This window comes from Xenopus tropicalis, chromosome 1 (assembly GCF_000004195.4).
Source record: "Xenopus tropicalis strain Nigerian chromosome 1, UCB_Xtro_10.0, whole genome shotgun sequence".
Classification (NCBI taxonomy): domain Eukaryota; kingdom Metazoa; phylum Chordata; class Amphibia; order Anura; family Pipidae; genus Xenopus; species Xenopus tropicalis.
In genome coordinates this window covers 194135626-194159910 of record NC_030677.2, presented here as the reverse complement: position 1 = coordinate 194159910, position 24285 = coordinate 194135626, and the positions used below count along the sequence as shown (strand labels likewise).

General features: G+C 40.1%; 1 protein-coding gene across 1 annotated transcript in view; it reads right to left on the bottom strand.

Moving 5' to 3' along the window:
* The window catches only part of hcn1 (hyperpolarization activated cyclic nucleotide gated potassium channel 1), a 227630-nt gene that overhangs the window by 81012 nt on the left and 122333 nt on the right, over window positions 1–24285 (bottom strand). The window contains exon 3 of the mRNA XM_031894296.1: window positions 19757–19918. Coding sequence (XP_031750156.1) covers window positions 19757–19918 — 162 coding nt within the window. The remainder of the gene's footprint in view (window positions 1–19756; window positions 19919–24285) is intronic.

Below are 24285 nucleotides of genomic sequence, written 5' to 3'. Positions count from 1 at the left end.
TTTATAAATGCCCTTTGATGATGCATTCATTCTTGTAGGAACATGTGAGCACTTTGCGTAAGTGGCCCTGCTGCCCTATAGCTTTCCCCCCATGGGTGGCAATGAAGAATTGAAGTAGTGAATGTAAAACAGCAGGAATCCAACACTGTAGAATGGCTATATACATATAAAATGAATGTTTAAAGAGGCATGCAGTCCTTTCAACTTAATGAGATTTGTGTCACCACAGCGTGGAAAAGTAAATGACATTGATATCAACGATTACCGAGAAGGCTTTGCAATAACAATAGGCAAAACTGCAAAAGAAAATCTACCAAGTACAAATATTCTATTCATAAACACTTGGAAATGGATTATTTTTACAGTGACAGGAGATTCTGGGAGTCGAGTGCCACCACAGTCAGTTTATACTGGCGCACAAGTGTTCTAAGTGTTCTAAATGCTGTCGCTTAGAATCAGGCACATTACTTACTACTTTACATCCAAGGCTGCGCAATGAAATGGATGGATGTTTCTTTGGCAAGGTCAGAAATGATTAAAACATAAAAACAGCATTCTGTGCGAAACCTCTGAAACACTTGAAGGCCAATCCTAGCCCATTCCAAAGGGACGCTGTATTGACTCCCACTACTGCATTGCCAACAGAGTTAAGAGGTATTATCACCATAAATAATAAAATTATATGATTTGTACTTCATGTTTAATGACTGAGATACCTGCATTACTGTGTAATAACACATATGGATACACAGTACAGGTATAGGACTCATTATCCAGAATGCTCGGGACCTGGGGTTTTCCGAATAAGGGGTCTTTCTGTAATTCGGATCTCCAACCTTAAGTCTGCCAACAAAAATTTTTAAAACAGTAATTAAACCCAATAGGGTTGTTTTGGCTCCAATAAGGATTAATTATATCTTAGTTGGGATCAAGTACAGGTACTGTTTTATTATTACAGAGAAAGGGAATCATTTAACCATTAAATAAACCCAATAGGGCTGTTCTGCCCCCAATAAGGGGTAATTATATCTTAGTTGGGATCAAGTACAGGTACTGTTTTATTATTACAGAGAAAGGGAATCATTTAACCATTAAATAAACCCAATAGGGCTGTTTTGTCCCCAATAAGGGGTAATTACATCTTAGTTGGGATCAAGTACAGGTACTGTTTTATTATTACAGGGAAAAGGGAATCATTTAACCATGAAATAAACCCAATAGGGCTGTTCTGCCCCCAATAAGGGGTAATTATATCTTAGTTGGGATCAAGTACAGGTACTGTTTTATTATTACAGAGAAAAGGGAATCATTTAACCATGAAATAAACCCAATAGGGCTGTTCTGCCCCAATAAGGGGTAATTATATCTTAGTTGGGATCAAGTACAGGTACTGTTTTATTATTACAGAGAAAAGGGAATCATTTAACCATGAAATAAACCCAATAGGGCTGTTCTGCCCCCAATAAGGGGTAATTATATCTTAGTTGGGATCAAGTACAGGTACTGTTTTATTATTACAGAGAAAAGGGAATCATTTAACCATGAAATAAACCCAATAGGGCTGTTCTGCCCCCAATAAGGGGTAATTATATCTTAGTTGGGATCAAGTACAGGTACTGTTTTATTATTACAGAGAAAAGGGAATCATTTAACCATTAAATAAACCCAATAGGGCTGTTCTGCCCCCAATAAGGGGTAATTATATCTTAGTTGGGATCAAGTACAGGTTCTGTTTTATTATTACAGAAAAAAAGGAAATCATTTTTAAAAATTAGAATTATTTGCTTATAATGGAGTCTATGGGAGATGGCCTTTCCATAATTCGAACTTTCTGGATAACGAGTTTCCGGATAAGGGATCCCATACTTGTATAACAGACCATACAGGCTGAGATAAGACTGAACTTGGCAAATGCAAAAATGTGAAACGAAAATGATAGAAATGCCCATTTCTAATATTTGCAGAATCAATGGCTTGCAACTAAGCCCTATTTAGCACTTCATAGAAGTAGTGCAATTAAAGACCTGTACTGGGTCCTATAACCCATAGCAACCAATCAAAGGTCTCCAGCTACAAAGCCCCTGGTGCTTATTAGTTATAAAGTTATTTCCTCAGGGCATAGAGAGATACAGAGTAAGCAAAACTCAGAGAGAAAAAGAGAAAAGTGCTGGTGAGAATATGATTTTTGAAATCCTGGAGGATCTCAGTTTGAAATGACTCATTAGAAGTAGGAGGTAGAAGAAGAGTTTTCGCTAGATGCACGAGCGCCATGTCGAAAATAATTAAAACTCCTTTCTTTCTTCTACCTGAAAGAACTGAAATCCCCAGAGATGATTCCTGCACAGACCCATCACAGAATTAGTCATAGCTTCTCCTCCAATTATCAGGAATATGCTGCCATTCTTTCTGTACATGCAGTGTAGGCATAAGGTCACCAAGGACAAGCACTTTAAAGGGGATCTGTCAGCCATAGAATAATCCCACAAGCTGCTGTAGATATTTCATTTTTCAGAAATGTTTGTTTTTTAATTTGTTGCACCTATCAGACTCCTGTATTCAGTCCTGTACAGACAGCATAGGTTAGTCATTCTCTCTGGCTTAGGTCGAGGGTACACTTAGCATAAGTAAAACCCCTGGTTATCTGTAAATGTATTATTGTGACTTATTAGGCTAATGCCAGACGAGGCGTAGGGCGGATATTTTCGGCAAGCGGAAAAGCGTTTGCCGAAAATTCCGCCCTACGCCTCCTACATGGGCCTGCACCCGAATGAATGGAATCCGCTCGGGTGCAGGCATATGTAGCCGAAATATGCATAAAAACGAGAGACTTTCCGCTACATGTGCCTGCACCCAAGCGTATCTCATTCATTCGGGTGCAGGCACATGTAGGAGGCATTAGCCTTAATCACTACAACGTGGAGGGCAAGCATTCAAACCGTAGTGCGCCAATCTGAACTAGAATCATTGTTGCCGAAATCTTTCTTTCCAAACAATATTGTGATTGTTTAGCGCTTAGCACCTGCGGTTTCCTTTTCGGGATACAAACCTATGATTAATTCTACCTTTTTAATTATTTGCAGCTGTTTAGAAGTGAGGAAATTGCACTTATAATGTATGACTCCCATGGAGTTGGAAATCAGGCTTGCATCTAATCAATAGGGAAGGTTTAAGAAGTTCTAATAAACTTCTTCCATTGCATGTCAAAAATCAGCATTTCAGAATCCTTATGGCTATTTCCATATATTCTGTTATATATTTTGTACAGTAAAGTTGCAGGAATTGCTCACAACAGAGCAATATGAGTGTCCCTTGTCATTTTTAAAGACAAGGAAAGCCCCTTTTGGTGATTAATAGAATCTCTGGATTTATTCCGTGGGCCGGCGCTCCTCTTAGAAAAAAGTGCACCAGCCTGAGATGTCTATATCGTGCCTTGCTTACCTGGGTTCCAAATTAGGCCTTTATAGAGCCATTTATCAACATTCTCATTTTTGTGGTTTTAGAAGTTTTTGAAACCAAGACTAATCTTCCAGGGTCAGACTGGGCCACCGGGACACCAGGAAAACACCTGGTGGTCCCCGGCAGCCCAGACGCGATGCCTGTTGGTGCTCACCCAGCCGCTGGTGTCCTCCCCTGACATGTTTCACTTATGCATCGGGAGGGGGTCACGGCCATGGGGTGGCACCTTGAGGGGTGCAGGGCCCCTGGGGCAGTAGCCCTGCACCCCCCAGTCCAACCCTGCTCATTTCCACTAAAACTTTCCTTGAGAGGAAACTTCCGTGACTTCAGCAAATCGCAGCGCCATGTATGCCATCCCACCGGCGATTTACATTCTAGCCGGTGGGATGGCATTTCAGGGAGATTAGTTGCCCGCAACAAGGGAGATTTGTCGTGCGGTGACTAATCTCCCCGTCTGTCACAGCCCTAAAGCTTTCTGCAGTATAAATATAGCCTTCTAGGTGGCACTAATGTGGCAAATCTAATAGCAGAAAAATGCCAAAATGCCTTTCCTTCTCCTTTAAGACATTATTGGCAGGGTTATATTTACCAAATTCTGCCAATGAAAGACAAGAACTAGGCTATCATATTCCCTTTTCCCCAAGTAATTTACCTCTTTTCTGCTTGAACTCTATGTAATTCAGCAATTATTCACTACTTTACAACTCTATCCATTTTCGTAATACCCATTCCATTTACATGGTAAAAACATCCCTTACATTTTCACTTATGGGCAGATTTACTTGACCTTTTTCAGTTTTTCCTTTGGGAATTTTTTTTACTAAAATTTGGGAAAAGAAAAAGATTTTCCCATAGGCAAAAAAAAAAGGGAAAACACTTCAACTCTTGTAAATATGTCCGTGTAGAACACTGTTTTGTTTGTCCAAACTGACAGGCAATTCCTCTTAAATACTGGTCTGTGTCTTTCAGGTCTTTCATTCCTAAGCTTCATTTCCAGTAGTCATCCCCATAAATCTCAGCCATTCCTATGGAGAATTCAATATTTGCACTGTACCATGTACAAAATTGCCCTTATATTTTGTGACTCTGCTATTGATGTCATTCTGCTGCATGAAGTACAACAGATATATTGTCCTTGTCCAGGACCTTATGTGGACCTTCTTGGGGCTTCTTTTCCAGAACTTTGGGGTTTGAGGAGGTGTTCCCTGTAAGAAGCACTGCTCTCAGCCATGGTGGATCTGAAACCTCTTTTAAAATGTAGAACTTCAGTTCTTAAAATGACTTGAGCCCCTTGGGACTGGGATATCTGGGGTGTGATTGCTGCCTGAGAAACAGGACTGCCCGTGCTAAAAACTTCACAAAAACAGGGTCCCTATTTGATTTTGCTGTATCATCAGGGTCGGACTGGGCCGCCGGGACACTGGGAAGAAACACGGTGGGCCCCAGCAGCCCAGACCTGATGCCTATTGCCACTTCCCCGGCCGCAGGTGTCCTCCCCTGATGCGTTTCACTTATTTGCGCTCGGGGAAGGTAGCCCTGGTGGGCCCTGCACCCCCAGTCTGACCCTGTGTATCATCATTTCAGACACACAAACATTGGGTTTTCTGATATCTATATAAGGCCTAAGAACAGACCTAAAATTAGATATATGGAAAAAGATAAAAGATAGAAACATTCATGCCACTAACAAATGGAAGAAATATTTTCTGACAGCAAATCTGCAGCGGGATTCTAATTGGATTCAGTTCTGATGTTGCTCAAAAGGAAACTGGTACACAACAAGTTAATGTTATTTCATTAAGGCTGAGAGGCATTTTACGAGCCATGCCAAAATACTTTATGGAACACATCATAGATACCCAGAATAACTGCCCTGTAAAATGTACATGGCAAAGTACAGAAGAACATCGTAATAAAATACAAACACATTAATTTTTGAGTCTCGGTGATTAATTATAGCTGTGCAGTTACAAAAAGGCAGTGATATTTATTTGCTATTGGTCTGTCCTTGGGGCAGTAAAAATCGCCGGCATCAGTGTCTTCCAAATATCATGGACTGAACTGTAATAATAAGGGGCACCTATTACTAAGCATGCCTTCCATACACAGCTATTGTAGGTGGGACTGTTAGAAAAATGCACCTAACAGCTTATTGCATTAATCATGCATTGGGTTGTAATAGAACAATACCTCTAAAAGTTCCATAGATATCATGGATGGACAGTAATAAGATGGTGATACAATGCACCTAAGTCTTGTGTTTAATGTAATCTGGGCTATAAATAGAAAGATCCACCAGAGCAGGGATCCCCAACTTTTCTTACTCATGAGCCACAGTCACATGTAAAAAGACTTGGAGAGCAACACAAGCATCATAAACGTTCATGGAGGTGCCAAATAAGGGCTGTGATTGGCTATTAGGGGCCTCTATGCACCCTATCAGCTTACAGGGGGCTTTATTTGGTAGTAAGTCTTGTTTTTATTCAACCAAAACTTGCCCCCAAGTCAGGAATTCAAAAATAACTCCCTGGTTTGGGGGCACTGAGAGCAACATCCAAGGGGTTGGGGAGCAACATGTTGCCCCTGAGCCACTGGTTGGGGATCACTGCTCTAGAGTGTTGCATACTATGTAACACAGATTACACGGTAGTAGAAATACACACCTAAAATTGTTTTCCAAACTGTATACCAGTGATCCCCAACCAGTGGCTTGTAAGCAACTTGTTGCTCACTGTGCCCTTTGATGTTGCCCATTTTTAAATCTCTGGCTTGGAGACAAGTTTTGGAAGCACAGAGACAGTTTTACTCCAAGCAGAGCCTCCTGCAGGCTAGCAGTCCATATGGGGCTACCAAATAGCCAATCACAGTCCTTACTTGGCATCTCCAATGAACTTTTTTCATGCTTTGGTGGCTCCCCAACACTTTTTATATTTGAGCTTGGCTCATGAGTAAAAATAGTTGGGGATCCCTGCAATATACCAGGGAATGGATCATAACTGAAGGATGAACTGAAGGATCCCCCAAAGAGTGTCTTTCATACAGTATATCATGAATGGCATGATTCTCACTGTAACAGAAAGATCACATATTTCCATAAATCACTTCTTTCAGAAGCTAAAGCCCCCAAGCCGGTGTTACGGTGAGTGATATATTAACTGATTAATACGAAGCTTGCTTCCATATTAATCACTGTGATTTGGGAGCTGCGATTTAAATGAATTTCTCTCTGACAGGCTGGATTAATTCAGTTCAAATTTGCAATTTCAAAACGGCAAAACCGAATGTGATCTGAATCAAAATTGCTCATGATTCATACTAAATAAACAACAACAATAAAATTCAGGCAAATTAAACTACAAATTACATCATGGCTACTTCATGCAACTGTTGCAACAGTTTGGAAATCCCAAATTAATGACTAAACTATACCCCAGAATGTGGCCTCGTAATGCAATGCTCTGTACCAGAAATCATAGCAACCGCCTATGCAAATGCTTGCGGGCCCTTAATGCTATGGATGGTGCTCCGTTAGCAACCAAATGCCATTCCCCATCACAATATCCTGCATGCAGGTGTCATTCAAAGCGGTGAGGCTGATTTTACTTGAATGAAAAAAATCAAGTCATTTAGGATGATTAGCTGTATTTGAATTAAGGCACCAACATGACAGCATAATTACTTCCAGTTTTATCCATTGTAACTGCATTGTCGTAGATCCTCAAATCAAATCGCTTTTGTGCCATGATAAAGCTTCCAGAGCATCACTTCTCTATTAACAATGTTCCACTGCAGAGAAAAGTCTGCGGAAAACTCTTTTTTATCCTTGTTGTCTAGACTGGATAGATGTGAATGCTTTTTTACCTTATGAGACGGGGCTGTAGACAAACATTTAGGCTCTGTGTGCACCAAGGAGGCCCATTGATCAGGTCTGCACTTAAATTCCCAATCTCCATGGAAACCAGAAGGCTACCATGTTTGGAGTAGTCTGCAAAGTGACTGGGTAGAACTAGCTGTGAGAGGCCGAAACAAATATTTTACAATGTATTGATGCTTGTAGAATGCTAAGCCTTTCTCAAGCACTTTGAGTAACTAGGTTCAATGTAATGGAAATACTTAATGGCTTAGTCCATATTTTCATGATATTTAAGTATATGAGTAGGTAGGTTGTATGTATTACTGCTGTTTAACCCCGTATCAGGCATGTCGGGTGCTTTTGCCAACATGGCTCTGGCAGCTCAGGGGTCCCGTGCATGGCTTCTGCATCTCTGCATCATGGTGATATCCTTAGGTTTTACTGTCACGAGAATGTCATCATTGTGCTGTAACAAAGTGGGGTCATGTCACGATGATACCAAAATGATATCAGGACAACCTAGGGATGCATGGGGATGTCTATATTTTGATGCCAAAGGTTTTTAAAAAGCCTTAGTAATCCGTTTCTGCAAAAGTCGGGCTATGCAGCAGTCACTGGGGACTCGGCTGAAGGTCAGGGCAACCAGCACGTTTCAAAAGGTTTTATCTACCAAATCCACACATTAGTGTAGCTGTGCTCTGTAATCTTTTGCCCATTGACCCATTAAGCTTGGTGCTTACAAGTACAAGGAGACCTGTGAGACCTGTGCAAGGAGGGGGTGAATGATGTGCAAGGAAGGGAAACATGGGGGGGGGTCAAAGTCTTGTCTATGTGCCACTTCTCATTTATGCACCTTGCCCCCATGGTCCCTAAAAAAAACATATGAAGATGACGGATTAAAACAAGCAGGTCAGACAGAAATAAGGCTTAAATGAGAAGGGAAGTTTAAATCACTTAGGGGGGAGGGGGGTCAAAATCCCTCAGTGATTTGCTTACCTGATAATCTGGGCAGGTGCTCCTGTTTGCTTAAAACTGCACCTGGGGGGGATGTCTAACATTTTGCACCCCCTCCAGTGATTTAAACTTTCTTTCTCCTTTAAGCATGATCGTGCATTGGGAAAAACCATTAAAAAGCTCCGGTTAATATGAATTTTGCACCAAAGAATGCAAGTCACAGGGCAACAAGTGCCACATACTCACTCATCTTAGTGATCACATTCCCCACCGGCCCTGAACCTTTAACCTTCTATTATTTGTGCTTGCCTATCACTGCCCACGGTTTTTTTAAACCAGTCAGGACCCAACCAAGCACATTTTTGAGAACATATGTCTAGTCTTAATCTCTAGACAACTCTAGTCTCTAGTGCAACAGCATACGTTATGTTCAAAGGCTATGTTGCAGTCCACCACCATCTGAAGGACTGGTCATTGCCCATCCTGATCCAAAGGCCTCTTCTACACTGCCGATTGCTCTATAACGGTTACTCCAGTCAGTCACCTGAATTCCAATGACATGGCTCAGATCAATATCACCCCCTACAATAAGGTTCAGTCATTCACATCCAAATTGCTATATGCTGCAAATCCGATGTGACTAAGGCTGAAAGCCAATCACGTGATGGCATGTAAAGGATATTTTATCATTTATAAGCATATAATCACGTCAATATTAGCCAGAGGCTGTCAAAGGCAGGTGATTCTCAGCAGTAGTGTATTCAGCAGAGTATTATTATGTAAATGAATAAACGTCTGCACTGCTGCTCCAATAGAGGTCAATAAATGCTTATTAAATGCCCTCTCTTAGTGCTCACTTCAAAGACAAGCAGCTGCAAGAGTTTTGGACCTGTGTTATTCACAGTGTACATGAATATAACAGAAGCATGTATTACAGTTGTACTTTAACATATGGGTACAGTAGGGTGTTGGATGTCTGGAATAATATTTGGCACATTTACCCTAAGAAATAAAAGTCCAAGAATATGGTTAGGCTTCAGGGAGTCTGGATCACACCAGCCTCCCCAGACCTTCTTAATTTTGTCATCAGCTCAGACCTAGTTTTGGAAGTGAGCTTAATAAGAGAAGGGGCTCTGTTTATTAGTTGTCTCCAAAAGGTGAGGGATTGAGGGGCTTGTCTCATTAAATGCACATATAACATGAGGGTGAACAGAGAAGTGCTGTCTGCGTTAGTGGTTATTAGATCATATTTCACCCCTAGCAAGCAGGCCACTGGGTCTACCACACATGGTGTTCCCAGTTCAGTTGCCAGGGTCCCCATTAGGGTGTCCTAGAATTTTTGTATAGGAGGGCAGGACCATGCCATGTGAATGAGGTTTGTTCCTGGATATATGCATTGTGAACATAAATTGCCCTGCCTCCTAAGGTGGCCATTCATTGGCGGATTGGCTTATCTGTCCGTGTATGTGCCCCCCTGATGGGCCTCCCTAACCAATATCTGGCCGAAAATTGGCTAGATGTCATATCGAGGACCACATCGGCTCATTGACTCAGTCCGACAGCCTGTATACCCATCATGATAATTTGCCCTAGGGCCAAACAATTGAAATTAGCCCAATAATGCTCACCTTAGGTGTGATCTGCTTGTTTGGTGAGATCTTAATACAGTATGTATGGCAACCTTAGCCATTCGTTTTAGCTTAAGAAGGGTTGCATAAACTTGATTGAGAAATTTGTATTGTATAACAATAAGCAGAATCTCCCCTTCTCTCTATTCTCTGTTCTCCATTAACTCAGAAATGCCACCTGAAAGCACCTACTTTAATCCTCGTTTACTTGAATGCATTTTCCTAGCTGCCTGTAGCTCTGATAAATAAATTGTATTCCTCAAAAGATACAGTAAAGTCAATAAATTGCACAGCAAAATCTCCAACCAAAATTGGAAAATGAAAACCAGTAAAATGCGAAGACTATAAACACAAGATTGACTGCCTTTGTCTCTTAGGCTTTTCTATCCAGATACAGTAAGAACGCAAAGAGAATGCTTTGTTCTGATTCTAAAAAAACATCATATAAAGTCTTTGCCTTTTAATGGAACTTTGGGAATACTAAAACACTAACATAATTTTAAAGCACTTGAACTGATTTACAATGAGCCTTCACTCAATGCTTTTTCACAGTGCTTCCCAGATATTTAGTGGGACGGGTGGGCTGTGAAATAACTTGTTTTCCTTCACTCTCCACTGATCGTGACTCATTTGCTCAAATAAAAAAAAACAAATGTCCTTAGCTGCCCCACGACTCCCTGCCAGCTGCAGATAAAACATATAGGATTTTTTTTAAAAATGCATTTCCTTGGATTATGAATTCATTTTGACAAATAAATGACTCCCTGAACAAATAACTTGATTAAATGACGCATAGAAAAGGCAGAATGCTCTTCAAATTCAACATAAAATGACTAACTATAGGGGAGATATGTATTACTGCTTTGCAATTCATTATCACTGTACTCTAATGAGCAGGTCTTGTAATGACCTCCATACAAATTATTACTCTCCTCTAGTGATGGGTGAAATAATTTGGCAGGCATTGATTCACGGCAGGGTTGGACTGGGGGGTGCTGGGCCCACCTGGGCCACCAGGGGTCCTGCAGGTGCCCCTGTCAGCCGCGTCCCCTAACCCCCCCCCCCCGCAGGGGCCCCCACCTGGCGTCCTCCCCTGAGTGCAGGTAAAATTAACGCGTCAGGGGAGGAAAGATCGGGCAGGGGGTTTGGATCTGGGCTGCCGGGGCCCACCGGGATTTTTCCCGGTGTCCCGGCAGCCCAGTCCGGCCCTGATTCACGGCAAATTTCTGCTTTTCCCCATTGGCGGATTATTTCGCGAAAAGGTCGGTAAAATTTGGTGCGTAAAAATGCGCCCACATGACAAAAAATTGTTGGGCGTGTAAAAAAAAATTTGCCATGCACGGAAAAAAAAAATTGTGCGTGTCAAAAACAAGTGCCGGACGCATCATTTTTTTGCCATGCGCGGCAAAAAAATTACGCAATCGACATTTTTTTTGCCGCATGGCATTATAGCTGTTTTTGCCGTTCCGCGAATATTTGAAAAGAAAAGTCAGCAAAACTGCAAAAATGTTGCGCGTCAAATATTTTTTTTTCCGCCAAAGCTTAACAGGACAGATTCAGTCATCACTACTCTCCTCCCAAAACAATATATAGCATTGGATGGTGGGAAAAAGGTTGGATGTAGAGGCAAATATATTAAAAGATATATTAAAATTTTAGTTATTGAGGTTTTTTTTCTAATTTAAAAAAAAAATGTAAAAAAAAAAGTCTAAGGGGGCATTTACTAATATTTGGATTTTCATGGTTTTATTATTATTATTATTATTATTTTATATTATTATTTTCTTATAGTTTTCTTAAACCATGATTAATCTCATTTCCAAAAATGTCCGTCATTTATCAAAAGATCCGAGTTGAAAAAGCACAAATAAAAAAAAAGACACTGAAAAACATGACAACCGCAACTTTTTCATTTTGTTGCATGAAAACCACAACTTTTTCATATTGTCGCACAAAAGCCAATGTCAAAATTACCCAAAAACCTCTAAAACTACAAGAAAGATGTTTCATTTGTAAAATTGACCTCTGGCATTGACTCATGATCTCAATAGGTTTTAGATGTCGTATTTTTGCATTCAAATTTGTTGAGGTTTTTTCCACTTTTATTTTATTTTTTTTACAGTATTTTCCAATACAGGGGATCTAGTTTGCTCTTCTGAGCACTTTTGCAATTTACATGAATTTTATAAATAAATTAGTTTTTTACACAGTTAATATAATGAATTTGAAACAATGGCACTGACAGGTCACATTTCTAACATCTCTCTAATCAGTTCTAAGCACAGCAACATTTTCCTTTGCTCACTAGCTCAGAACAAGACTTTCTTCTGCCCGCTAACTTAATTTTCTGCCGACTGAGTCCAGTTGGCCAATATGAATAGCACGTGGTACTTTTGTTTCGACATTATTAAATTAATTGTTTTAAAACAATATCATCAAATTTAAAAAAGCTGAATGTAAATTGCAAAAGTGCTCAGGAGAGCAATCTAAGCATTTTTACATTTATATCTAAGACGTTTGTTTAATTTTCTTAAATAAGACCTAATAGGATTATTTTGTTATCAGTATGGATTCATGCAGCTTAGTTACCATCAAGTACAAGCTTCTGTTTTATTATTATAGAGAAAAAAAAGATGCAATTTGAATTACTTTCCTGTAATCTAGAGCTTTCTAGATATCAGGTTTCTGGATAAGATGACAAATGTATACTATGTACTGGTATTATGACTAGGTTACTTTCCTCCTTTATCTTGTATATTAAATGTCCTTCAAGAACCACTGTGTCCCTTCCCCCTATCACTGAGTATCAATTGTGCTTTAAATATCTGTGTTATCTGCAAAAAGATTGATCCTGGAGATACCACTACTGATAAGCCTAATGAGTATATTTGAAAGAACAGGACCAAGCAGTGAGGCATACAATGGCTTGAACACCTTTCCCTTGGGTTTACACAATTAATTCTGCTTCCCATATTTAGCTAAAAATGACATCCATTTTACCTCATTTGTGTCAAGTTCTAAACAATGCAGTTTCTGAATCAGTTTATTGTGTGAGTTGATGCCAAATGCCTCTCCGTAATTTATTCTGCACAAATAATCAGATTTTAACTGTTCACTTAACAAGGAATATTGCATGATATTAAACCACCATAGGGCTCATTTGCCCCCCGGGGGGCGCAAGTGCAAGAGAATTAAAGAGAGCACCGTGGGAAGATACATATCTTCTAGAATATCTAGTGAGGCCCAGCTGTGAGTAATTAGGCTGAGGGAACCAGTGCAGCTGCTAAATTGTTGCTACCTTTAGCCAGTGGCCAGTTCCAATGGGGGGTAGTACTGCATGATGTCGTGGGGTGGAATAGTGATGTTTATGGGTGGCATGGTGACATCAGGGGGTGGATCAGTAGTGTCAGGGGGAAGGGTTATGACACATTATTGCCCAAATTGCAATCAATCAGGGCAAAGTCCTGTCCACATTTCAGATTTCTGAAATACGGACAGGCAGTTCTTAGCCTGTGTAAAAGCCTGTTCAGTTCAAAACTAGTTCAAAACTAGACAATTGGAAACTTTAGGGTGCTGTGAGTCACCCCTTGGGGATAAAGGAAGGGGCTGGAGCTCTCTGCCAAGGACACAGGAAATAGGAAGGAGGTGTGGGGGAGTTGCTCACACAATGGCTTTGGAAGTTCTGAGTCCTCTGTTGTGAATAAAACAGACAGAAGATGTATTACCAAGTATTTATTTGACAGTCCAAATATTGTGATTGAAGTATTTTTTGTATCAAAACTGTAAAAACATTTTGTTTATTATGTCAACGTTTTGACACCATAGAGGGGTGTCTTCCTCAGGACAAAAACACAAAATCACAAGTGTTGAAACAAATATTTAGATCATAACATTAAGAACCACCCATAGTAGGCTGGTCCTATGAATGACCCTTCCTTAAGTACAAAACACAACATATCCATCACCTGACATTTAAAAAGCATTTAAAGGACAAGTATGAATTTAGACCTTTTGGTTGTACTATTTCCAACCTTTGAATCCAAAAGGATTCTCGACACAATAATTTCTTTGCTCTGTCTCCACCCCTACTAAGTATTTATTTGGAAAATGTATTATCAAGTCTGCCCACTGAATTCCCACTCAATATATATATATATACACAGTATATATACAGGTATGGGATCTATTATCTGTAAACCCGTTATCCAGAAAGCTCCAAAATACAGAAAGGTTATCCATAGACGAGGGACTTCATTATTTTATTATTTTGGAGTCTAGGAGGAAAATGGAGTCCCTGGAGGAAACCCACATACAAAGTCCTTTGCTGATTGGGCCCTGGCTGCAGATAATGTCCCTTTAAAATGTTTCCATTTTTACATCATTCTTCTCAGTCTCCCCTCTTTTTTGTGCTCTTCAGAGAGGCTATAAAGATAATTTATGAACCATATACATTGGCATGATCTACCTGACACAATCAAACAACTCTTAACACGTGGAGGCAGTTACTAGAGCTCAATTTTCTCTCACATGCAGGAAAAAGTCATGGAAAAATCAGGAAAACTGCAACTTTTCGACTTTTCGCATGATGATTGCAACTCTTCGGATTCGGAATTGTTGCGTAATATATCTTGTACACTAATAAATAGTGTATCAGTCAAGAATGGGGTTCATGATGGGTCTGGGAGTGGCATGAACACACAAAGGAAATGCAGATTTTAAAAGAAGAGCATTGTGGGATATCTAATCCTATTCCCACTCGATTAAAACAAACAAAGGGTTCAAATTCTGGAAAAGGACAGTAACACTGCAGCATAGTGATAAAGGGAAAAGCTCATAACCAAGCTTAATCACGGCCACTTTTCTTGTTGGTCCTCAGTAATAAAAAAAAGGTCAAGACCCTAGAAAGGGAAGCCCGATACAGCAATTGCTGGAAAAAGGGCTCATGACTGGGCGGGACAAACTGCCAGAGAGGGGTTAATAGTTGGGGCTTAGTATCTAGCATTTGGGGGGTGGAGCATATGGGATTTGAAGCAGGCGCGGTTAAGGAGGGTATCCGCCCTCCCATTGTTACCCTTTGTGTTAGTTGTCACAAATGTGGCCTGGGTAATGGGATACAGGTTAAGTTGACCCAAGAAGGTGAGTATTTTGGGGATATGGTGAAGCAAGAAGCTAAGGGAGGAAGGCCCGTTGTCACAGCCGGGCGGCGGGTCCCTGGCAATGGAGATAAATTTTGTTGGCAGTGCCGAGTTTAGCAAGTCCCACTTGTTCAATGGGACATGGTTATGGATGTTTCCTCTCTAAGAGCGATGGGTCTCTGGGAGGTGTTACATTATATATATATTGATACCTTGGTTGAAGCATGCAACCCTGCGTACCCACCATGTTGGAAGGCACGAGAGACTGGTGGCCGGTACGGTTGTCATGCACTTAGTTTGGCCCATTGCCAGGGACTTCAGAGCTGGAAGGATTACTGTTTAGTATTTGTTAATATACTTGTTAATACTGTTATTATTTACTTGTTATTTATTTTTATGTTTATGTATTTTATTGCTTATGTTATGTAATAAAGCTGTGGCCAATACATTTTCCAATCGAAGGACAAGCTGTAAGTGGTGATTATTTCTAGGCCAGTAGCTTGGGGCAAAAGGAGGGCAGGTATTTGGCCCTGCCCAAGTCATGACTTTGGATCTTTAAAACAGTAATCATACCGTTATATTGCTTTATAGATTAGCCTTCTGTGTGTATATTGTATACTAGTATATTTATGCACTGAATGTGAATGAAAGTGACTTGTGCAAAACGTGTATTGACTAGCAGACTCCCCCGTGGCAGAAAATTACATATTTTTACTGCTCTTTCCAAGAACATTATTTATGTGGATGTTAAATCTCCTTTCCTGCAACTGCATTTACACTGCTGAGAGTAAAGGAACCCTACAGAGTTCTTGGAAGCAAAAAGCCTGGCTACTGAAAAGCTGAGAATCTGCATAGAAACCGCCCAAGTGTTGCTAACTTGTTTGGAAACCACCATAAAAAAGCAGTTTTACGAACTGAGAACTGCTGGTGTCTGTGGCTTTGTTGCCAGTTGGGTATCTATAGAGCATGGATCCCCAACCAGTGGCTCGGGGGCAACATGTTGCTCCCCAACCCCTTGGATGTTGCTCTCAGTGCCCCCAAGCCAGGGAGTTATTTTTGAATTCCTGACTTGGGGGCAAGTTTTGGTTGAATAAAAACAAGATTTCCTACCAAATAAAGCCCCCTGTAAGCTGATAGTGTGCATAGAGGCCCCTAATAGCCAATCTTAGCCCTTATTTGGCTCCTCCATGAACTTTTATGGTGCTTGTGTTGCTCTCCAAGTCTTTTTATAGGTAAGAAAGGTTGGGGACTCCTGCTATAAAGGAAGCAGGGGGGGCCCAGACTGCGGGTTCTAATTCCTCCATAGACGCTCTCCTTGCCAAAGTTAATGTTTGTAGAAATTGCGCACATAAGATTGCGCTGTGAGGGGGCGGAAAGGTAAGTTCCTGTGCGAGACTGGGCTCTTCTAAAGATTTTCTTGTAGGGGGGCCCAGAGTTCTCAGTACAACACTATTTGTTGCCATTTACTTCAATGAACTGATTCAAGTAGTGCACATTGTGATATCTATCTTCCATATAAACAGACACCCCAGATCTTTTGTATATGGAATATTCATATAATTTGTACTTTCATACACTGCATTTTTATAAGTATGACATTACCTTTACACCAAATGTTGTACTTTTTTTTGGCTTTCCCACCTCTCCAATGCTGTCATTAAGTTACTGTCTGTCCATTAGAATATACCTATGAGTGCAGTGCTGTATTTATACACACCTCCCACTCACACATATAATTTTTTTCCCTCTATTATTTCTAATTATATAAGATTTTTCTCATTTCCTTTTTTACCAAAGTATCAAACCAATAGCATAGCAGCACAATACCAGCGTAATGGAAGGAAATTATCACAGGAAAACCGTGTTGAAATGTAAAAGTCAGAGTGACCTAGTTTCCAATCCGAGCAATTACACTTTCAAAGGTTACATTTTACTTTGCTTGAAAAGCTTTGAGGAGATTGGTTCACATATATTATTTGTGATTTATCATATTTAATTTTTTTTTTTTACCTTTATCTGTTTTTGGCCTTGTTGGTCTTATTCACTAATTAGCGTCACCAAATGAAATTTGCCAGTGACGTCAGCGGACATCTGTGTGATAAATAACATGATATGTCCCTATATCTACTCTCAGCAGGCAGCCTTCTTCTTAAGCCAAACTATAAAATGTTTCAACTAGATGTTATCATCACAGTATTGGATTCCAAATGATTATCCCTTGCTTAAATAACAGATAATAATTCATAAAGGAGGTTTAGAAGCTATTACTTCACATCACACACTAATAGACTGTGAAGATATCCTGATTTATATTCAGCTTATCTACTCGTATAGGGACCCCGCTGGACAAAAATTGGCTAGGTGTCGGCTCATTGATGCTGTCCTTGCTCCAACGTCGGCTATACTCCCTCGCCAAACAAGTGGATATTAACTGGTATAGCCACCTATGACATGGGGTAGATTCTCGGCCTGCTGATAAACTTAAGTTGTGTTTGGGTGGAGTTCCCCTTTAAACATAACTGGTATGACCTAAAGAGCTTTCACTTCATCGTCTTTAGTTCAACTGTGCTTAGTGCTGTCCAATCAAGGTTCATACTAATATTGGTTTTTCACCCCAAATAACTATATCAAACTATCTTCTAACATGGCCAGCTCAAACCTCACAATACTAAGGTGAGCAAGATATGCATAGTGTGAACATGTGGCAATTCCAGAATGGGCACAAAATATCTACAACTGAACAACTTTTTAACATTTTAATCCAAACCATATATAGTATTATACAATAAGTCAACACTGACAACCATGGTAGAAATATGGTACCCTTTGCTAACCCCTTCTGCTCTTGTCTTAGCAAAACTGAGTTGCAATTCCAGCATCAATAAAGTAGAGGAAGCAGATGAGTAGAGCGATGCTGAGAAAACTGGACTATATACACAGTATTATGGTGGGTTAGACTCCAATTTAATAGGCCCTTGGGCAGTAACCTCCTCCAAAGGACTTTCCAAGGACCTTGTTGAACTTACGAGCTATGGGCAAAATTATGTTTCATCCCTTGAGTCAATGCCCTTTTTATACAAGACAGCACTTTATTTGCTTTAGTAGCCACAGAATGACAATGGAATTAGACAACTTGTTATCTAAAATAATACCGAAATCCTTCTCAATTAAGGATCCCCCCAACACACTACCATTTAGTGTATAACTTGCATTTATAATATTTCTACCAAAGTGCATAACTTTACATTTTTCAACATTGAACCTCATTTTCCAGTTTGCTGCCCAGTTTTCCAATTTTGTCAAATCGCTCTGCAAAGTGGCAGCATCCTGCATGGAACTTATAGTTTTGCACAATTTAGTGTCATAGAAACAGTACTCTCTATGCCCACCTCCACGTCATTAATAAACACGTTAAAAAGCAAAGGACCAAGGACTGACCCCTGCGGTACTCCACTAACAACACTGGCCCAAAATGTTCAAGTCCAAGTAGATGATATCCACTGCCATCCCAGAGTCGAGGTTCCTGCTCACCTTCTTATAAAAGGCGACTAAATTAGTCTGGCAAGATCTGTTACGCAATAAACCATGCTGGCACAAACTTATAGTATTGTGATTTGCAATGGTTTCAAGTATCCTATCCCTTATTACCCCTTCCAAAAGCTTTCCTACCACTGATGTCAGACTAACAGGACTATAGTTTTCAGGCTGAGAACGGGATCCCTTTATGGATAACAGCATTGCATTAGCAATTCTCCAGTCTCTCTGCACAATGCCAAGACCTCAATGAATCGTGTGGCTACTTGCTGTGTCTCCACTTGTCAAGGGGCATGCAGGCCCAAAATACGTAGTGTGATGTAACGTTAAATTTACCTAGTAGCATAGTTTTGCTCCACTGCTTCCCCCACTTTATTTATGATTGAATCACACATATGATTATGGTACTTTTTTTCTTTGCTGCTCTTTCTAACTATTGGGAGAAACCCAATAACTGCAACTAGGAGAGATCTGAGATTTGGAATATAAACCAGCATATAAGCCTAGTATTTTGTTGGGTACATGAATGACAGTAGCTAACTGACTAACATGTCATGTGGTAAAACATAATAGCTTGATAATTTTTATGTTTTTTTAGCTCTATAGTGATTCCATATGATATAGAGAAGTTAGAGGTATAGATAAGTTAGAATAGTAGGAGAGGGGGAGACTAAAGGTCTCCATACACGGGCCGATTGTAGCTGCCGATATCAGTCCCTTGGACCGATTTGGTAGCTTATCGGCCCATGTAGGGGCAGAAACGAGGGGCCTGCCCGACCAATATCTGGCCTGAAATTGGCCAGTTATCGATCGGCCAGGTTAGAAAACTCATCGGATCGGGGACCGCATTGGCACGTTGATGCGGTCCCTGAACCGACTGCCCCATTGGCGCAAATATAATAAGCCTACATGCTCCCCGATATCGCCCACCCGTAGGTGGGGATATCGGGTGAAGATGCGCTTGCTTGGCGATCTCGCCAAGCGAGTGAATCTTGATGTGTATGGGGACCTTAAGACCCAATATAAGGGAGAAAATTAGAATAAATAAAGCATGTCCAACCAGTAGTTGTACTGTTAGACATGTTTTTCCTTCTAAAGGTCCTCCGTTGCTAAGGTGAAAGGTGGCAAGGGCAAATGTCCTTTCTGCTCTACCCCAAAACTACCCATTAAAGCAGAAAAACAAGACATGTACTTACCACCATGTTATTTAATGATACCCAGCAGTCTGGTGGAAATTCCTGAAGTAATGGTACCAAAAACTGAAGGCAGCCATCCCAGTGACAAAGCAGCAGCATCATGCCAATGAGATTGAAGATTCTCACCACGGCACTAGCCAAGTCATAAGTCATATGGAAAATCTGTGCGGAAAACAAAAACATCTCTGTCAGTTGCCAGTTAACTAGTGCAACAGGTGAAAGGAGATCAAAATCATAAATGTGCAGATAGAACCAAAGATTTTGCATTACTGATATACCTTGTACCACAATTGCTTGGTTTAATGTTCCTTCAGTAAAAAATTTCCCTCAAGTATAATGAATGGAAGAAAAACACTTGAAGGGAGAAGCTCAAGGTTATCGAAGAAAGATAAGTACTGCAAGTAATCACAGGAACCCATCTCAATGCAGACTCAGTAACATGGGGGTACATCTTGACCCTCGTATCAAGTGCTTTAAGGATGCTTATAATCTGCTACACTGATTTCTGGAATAATCTACACAACAATCAAATGCCAGTCAACACTATATAATCACCTAGGTCAGTCTATATTCCTAGAATAGTCCATAGATTTAGTATAAAAAGGCTGGGTATTTACACTAAATATACTACAGAGTGTTCTAAATAATTATAGTAGCTGCCTATGCCATGACCATGGTCCTCCTTGCCAATCAACTGTAATTATCAAACCTCACAAAGTAAAGATTTAGAGGCAGATTTATCGACATTTGGATTTTTGTGGTTTAGAGTTTTTTGAAACCATGGATGTTACAGGGAACCCTTTTGAAATAAAAAATAACAAAAGTGGTATAAAGGTGATGCCTTTATTGGCTAACTAAGATACCATAGCACGCTTTCAGAACATTTTAGTTCCTTTTTCAAGCTGATTACAATGAAGCTGTGGTGCTCGCTGATATATATACAACATTCAGCTCATAGATCAAATAACCAGAAAAAAAGAATATCCATCTGTGTGCAAGGTGTTAACAAAGTCATATAAATGGGGGGGGGGGGGGGGGGGACCTGCAAGGGACAAACAGATAAAGTACAGGATAATGTGGATCAAAGTGGCTGTATATAAATTAAGGTAAGTTACTGAAGTGTGAAGTAAAAGGAATTCCATGTGATCAATTGGTCCAGTGTCTCTACAGTATTTCTGGCTGGGTGTAGGCAGTTCTTAATCTATATAATTCTTCATAAATCCAAGGCCCAGGTTCAGTCCCTTCTCCTTGTATGTCTGGCTTGGTGTAGGCAGTTCTTAATCTACATAATTCTTCATAAATCCAAGGCCCAGGTTCAGTCCCTTCTCCTTGTATGTCTGGCTTGGTGCAGGCAGTTCTTAATCTATATAATTTGCCATAAATCCAAGGCCCAGGTTCAGTCCCTTCTCCTTGTATGTCTGGCTGGGTGCAGACAGTTCTTAATCTATATAATTCGCCATAAATCCAAGGCCCAGGTTCAGTCCCTTCTCCTTGTATTTCAGGTTTGGTGCAAGCAGTTCTTAATCTATATAATTCGCCATAAATCCAAGGCCCAGGTTCAGTCCCTTCTCCTTGTATTTCTGGCTTGGTGCAGGCAGTTCTTAATCTACATAATTCGCCATAAATCCAAGGCTCAGGTTCAGTCCCTTCTCCAGAGAGTTGAAAGTTTTCATTAATTTATACTCCCATACCTTCCTTTCATTCTCTGTTTTAAAGTTTCCCTTAAGGACCAATATTCTTAAATCATTTTCTTAACACTCCATAAAGTTTTTTTCAGCAAAAAAAACATATTTTTGCCCAAAATAATAGTGAAACAAAACAAATTGTGAAAAAAAAACCCACAACCTTCAGTAAGTGGGCCCCATAGAGTTCCTAGATGCCTATGAATATGCACAGAGCACAGGAGTTTTAGTAGTGGCTGCTAATTTATTAAGGCATCTACTGTACAACGATGGTCAATCCTTGTGTAGATATTTAGCTCTCCATGTCCAACCACATTACTCCCATTGAGGAAATCATTATGGTTCCTTTGAAGTGACATATTGTGCAGTGATAAGTCTGCTACATCTGTACTATTTATTTATTAAATGCAAAAAAGCAGTAAAACATTATATTTTGATCATCAGAAACTGCTATTCAACAAATGAGCTTCAATGCTTGTTTCAGCTGAATCGTCAAGCTACCATTCATCAGTATGAATTTAGGAATACAAAAAATACAGGGAAAATAACTATTTTAAATATAACTATGTTACATTCTTGAATTAAGGTAATATAGTAGTGTTTTAACATATATAGTTTGGCTTTAGTGCAATTGGTTTCATTAACTTTGTGCTTTGGAAGCAAACATCTGATTGGTGACTGCCATGGGTGCAAACTTTGCACCAGTTATTATTGTCAGTTTTTATTTCTTTCCCTCGTGAAACTTGACAACCACAACTCTCTGTTAATTGGATTTTCCTTTGTATAGATTGTCCCCAATGAACTGCCCTGCTGATCTAATATCCCACCCCAACCTCTCTTCCACCATTGTACATTACCCAGGGAATAAACAATACTGAATGTCTATGACTGGCCTTCAGAACTATACAGTTCAATCTTACTGGCTGAGTAGGGAAGACATTTCTCCCGAGTCTAAACTAAAAAGAGAAAAGAGACCCCTGTGACCTGGCTCCAAACTTGTGCTTCGTCTGCTGTATTCCCTAACAGAACTACTGTCATGCTCTCTGTATATTATTTATGAAAAACAAGAAACATTTTGTTTTTACAGAATGGGAAATTCCAGAAAGTATTTTTTTTTTATAAACCATTGCAATCTACAGTGAATTGTGTGTTGTAGCGCTCTCTCTGATTACAATGAGGGGGTCTGCTGTTTCTAGAAGATACCGCGTTCAAAATTGATTGCGGGTAAAATTTACTGAAAAATTAGTCGCGGAAACCAGGGAGCCTTGTCCATTAAAGCTGCAATAAAACAGCCCCACAGACAGGTTTCTGCTTTTTTTTTTTTCTTAAAATTCAAACTGAGAAATCCTGATGGATTCACAGCAGTTCCGGTTTTATCACAGTTATTCAATTTCCCTAACGGTCAGGGTTACCGGGTTAAATCCCTATGATCTGGGAATGTGCTCTATGCAGTCTAACTTCCCTCTGAGTTATGGGATGATAGAATTTAAACCCACCTAAAGCTTAGGTCCCAAATCATTAAGCCCAAAAAATGAAGGAGTATTGCATTAAATTGAAAGATGTGTAAGTAACTGGGGGCTATGGTGGTGCAGACTGTACTGCGTTTGTGCCAATGGGTAGGAGAGGGGATGGAAGAGGAGCTGTGCCACAGGCAGAGGCAGATATATCAGTAAATAGTGAGACAAATTACCATTTTACAGATAAACTCTCTATATAATGCATTGCTCCTTATCTCAAAGCCTACCAAAAGCACCAGCTTAGGGAAGGGAGGGTTCCTACAAAGCTCTTTATCTCCATCTCAACAAATGACCCTGTTTGGGATGATACAATCTGGCGCTATAATAATTAATTGAAATACTGTCTCTGCTTTAAGCAATATGCACATTTCTACAGCGATGTTATCATTGCCGGCGTCCATAGTCAGTCAGGGATTCATACCTAAGCCTCCATAATTCCTGTTAGCCACGAATACATATGTAATACTTTGCAGAGCCCGTCTTTAAACCGTTATTAAAATACATTTCTGAAAGGATTAAGATTATATTTCATTTTCCCTTGCAATGCATACTTGACAAGTTATTTTCCATAATTTATTTCTGTAATTAAAAAAGGTCCTTGGTAATTATCACCAAGCCCAGCACATCTTAATAAGCTAATTTGATCTTGGCCAAGGAAGAAACATTGCTTCTCACTCCTAATACCAATATGTTGCTACCGATATTGCAGCATTTGGATTTAATATACATTTTTACATTCACGAGTCTGTGACCTTCTCCAATTTAATGATGACTGTGAGAATGATGAGCTGTGTGTCTGGACTTGGCATGGGTTGTAGGACATCGGAACTGATCCTCTCAAGAGATTTTTCAATCTTTAGCATACCTGAGTAAAGAGCCCTAGAAGCTCCCTCTGTTTGCTTAAGATAGCAGCTGCCATTTTAGCTTGGTATTCATAGGTTCCTGCTGTAGCTCTAGCGCTTTTAGCTCAGATTACACATTCCTAAGGGTGGGGGGAGTGAGTTTTATGAATTCTTATGGGAGGGGGGAGCAGGAAAGGGAGAGAGCTGAGCAGACTCCGGTCCCAGGGATGAAGGATTTTTCTGAGAGAGGAAGTCAGATACTGAAGAACATGTTTACAAAAAAAGGAGGTAAGAAATCCTGTGTTTCTTTTGATAGAGGACTCAGTGCAGTGTTTCTGTGAGTGCTTATGGCTGTATTCACATAGACCTTTCTGATAAAGCTTACTTAGTTTTTACCTTTCTTTCTCCTTTAAACATGAAATAAACGCAGGTAGGTTTAAAAATGCAGCTTAGTTACCATAAAGATAGTTTTGTGTACCAAAGACACA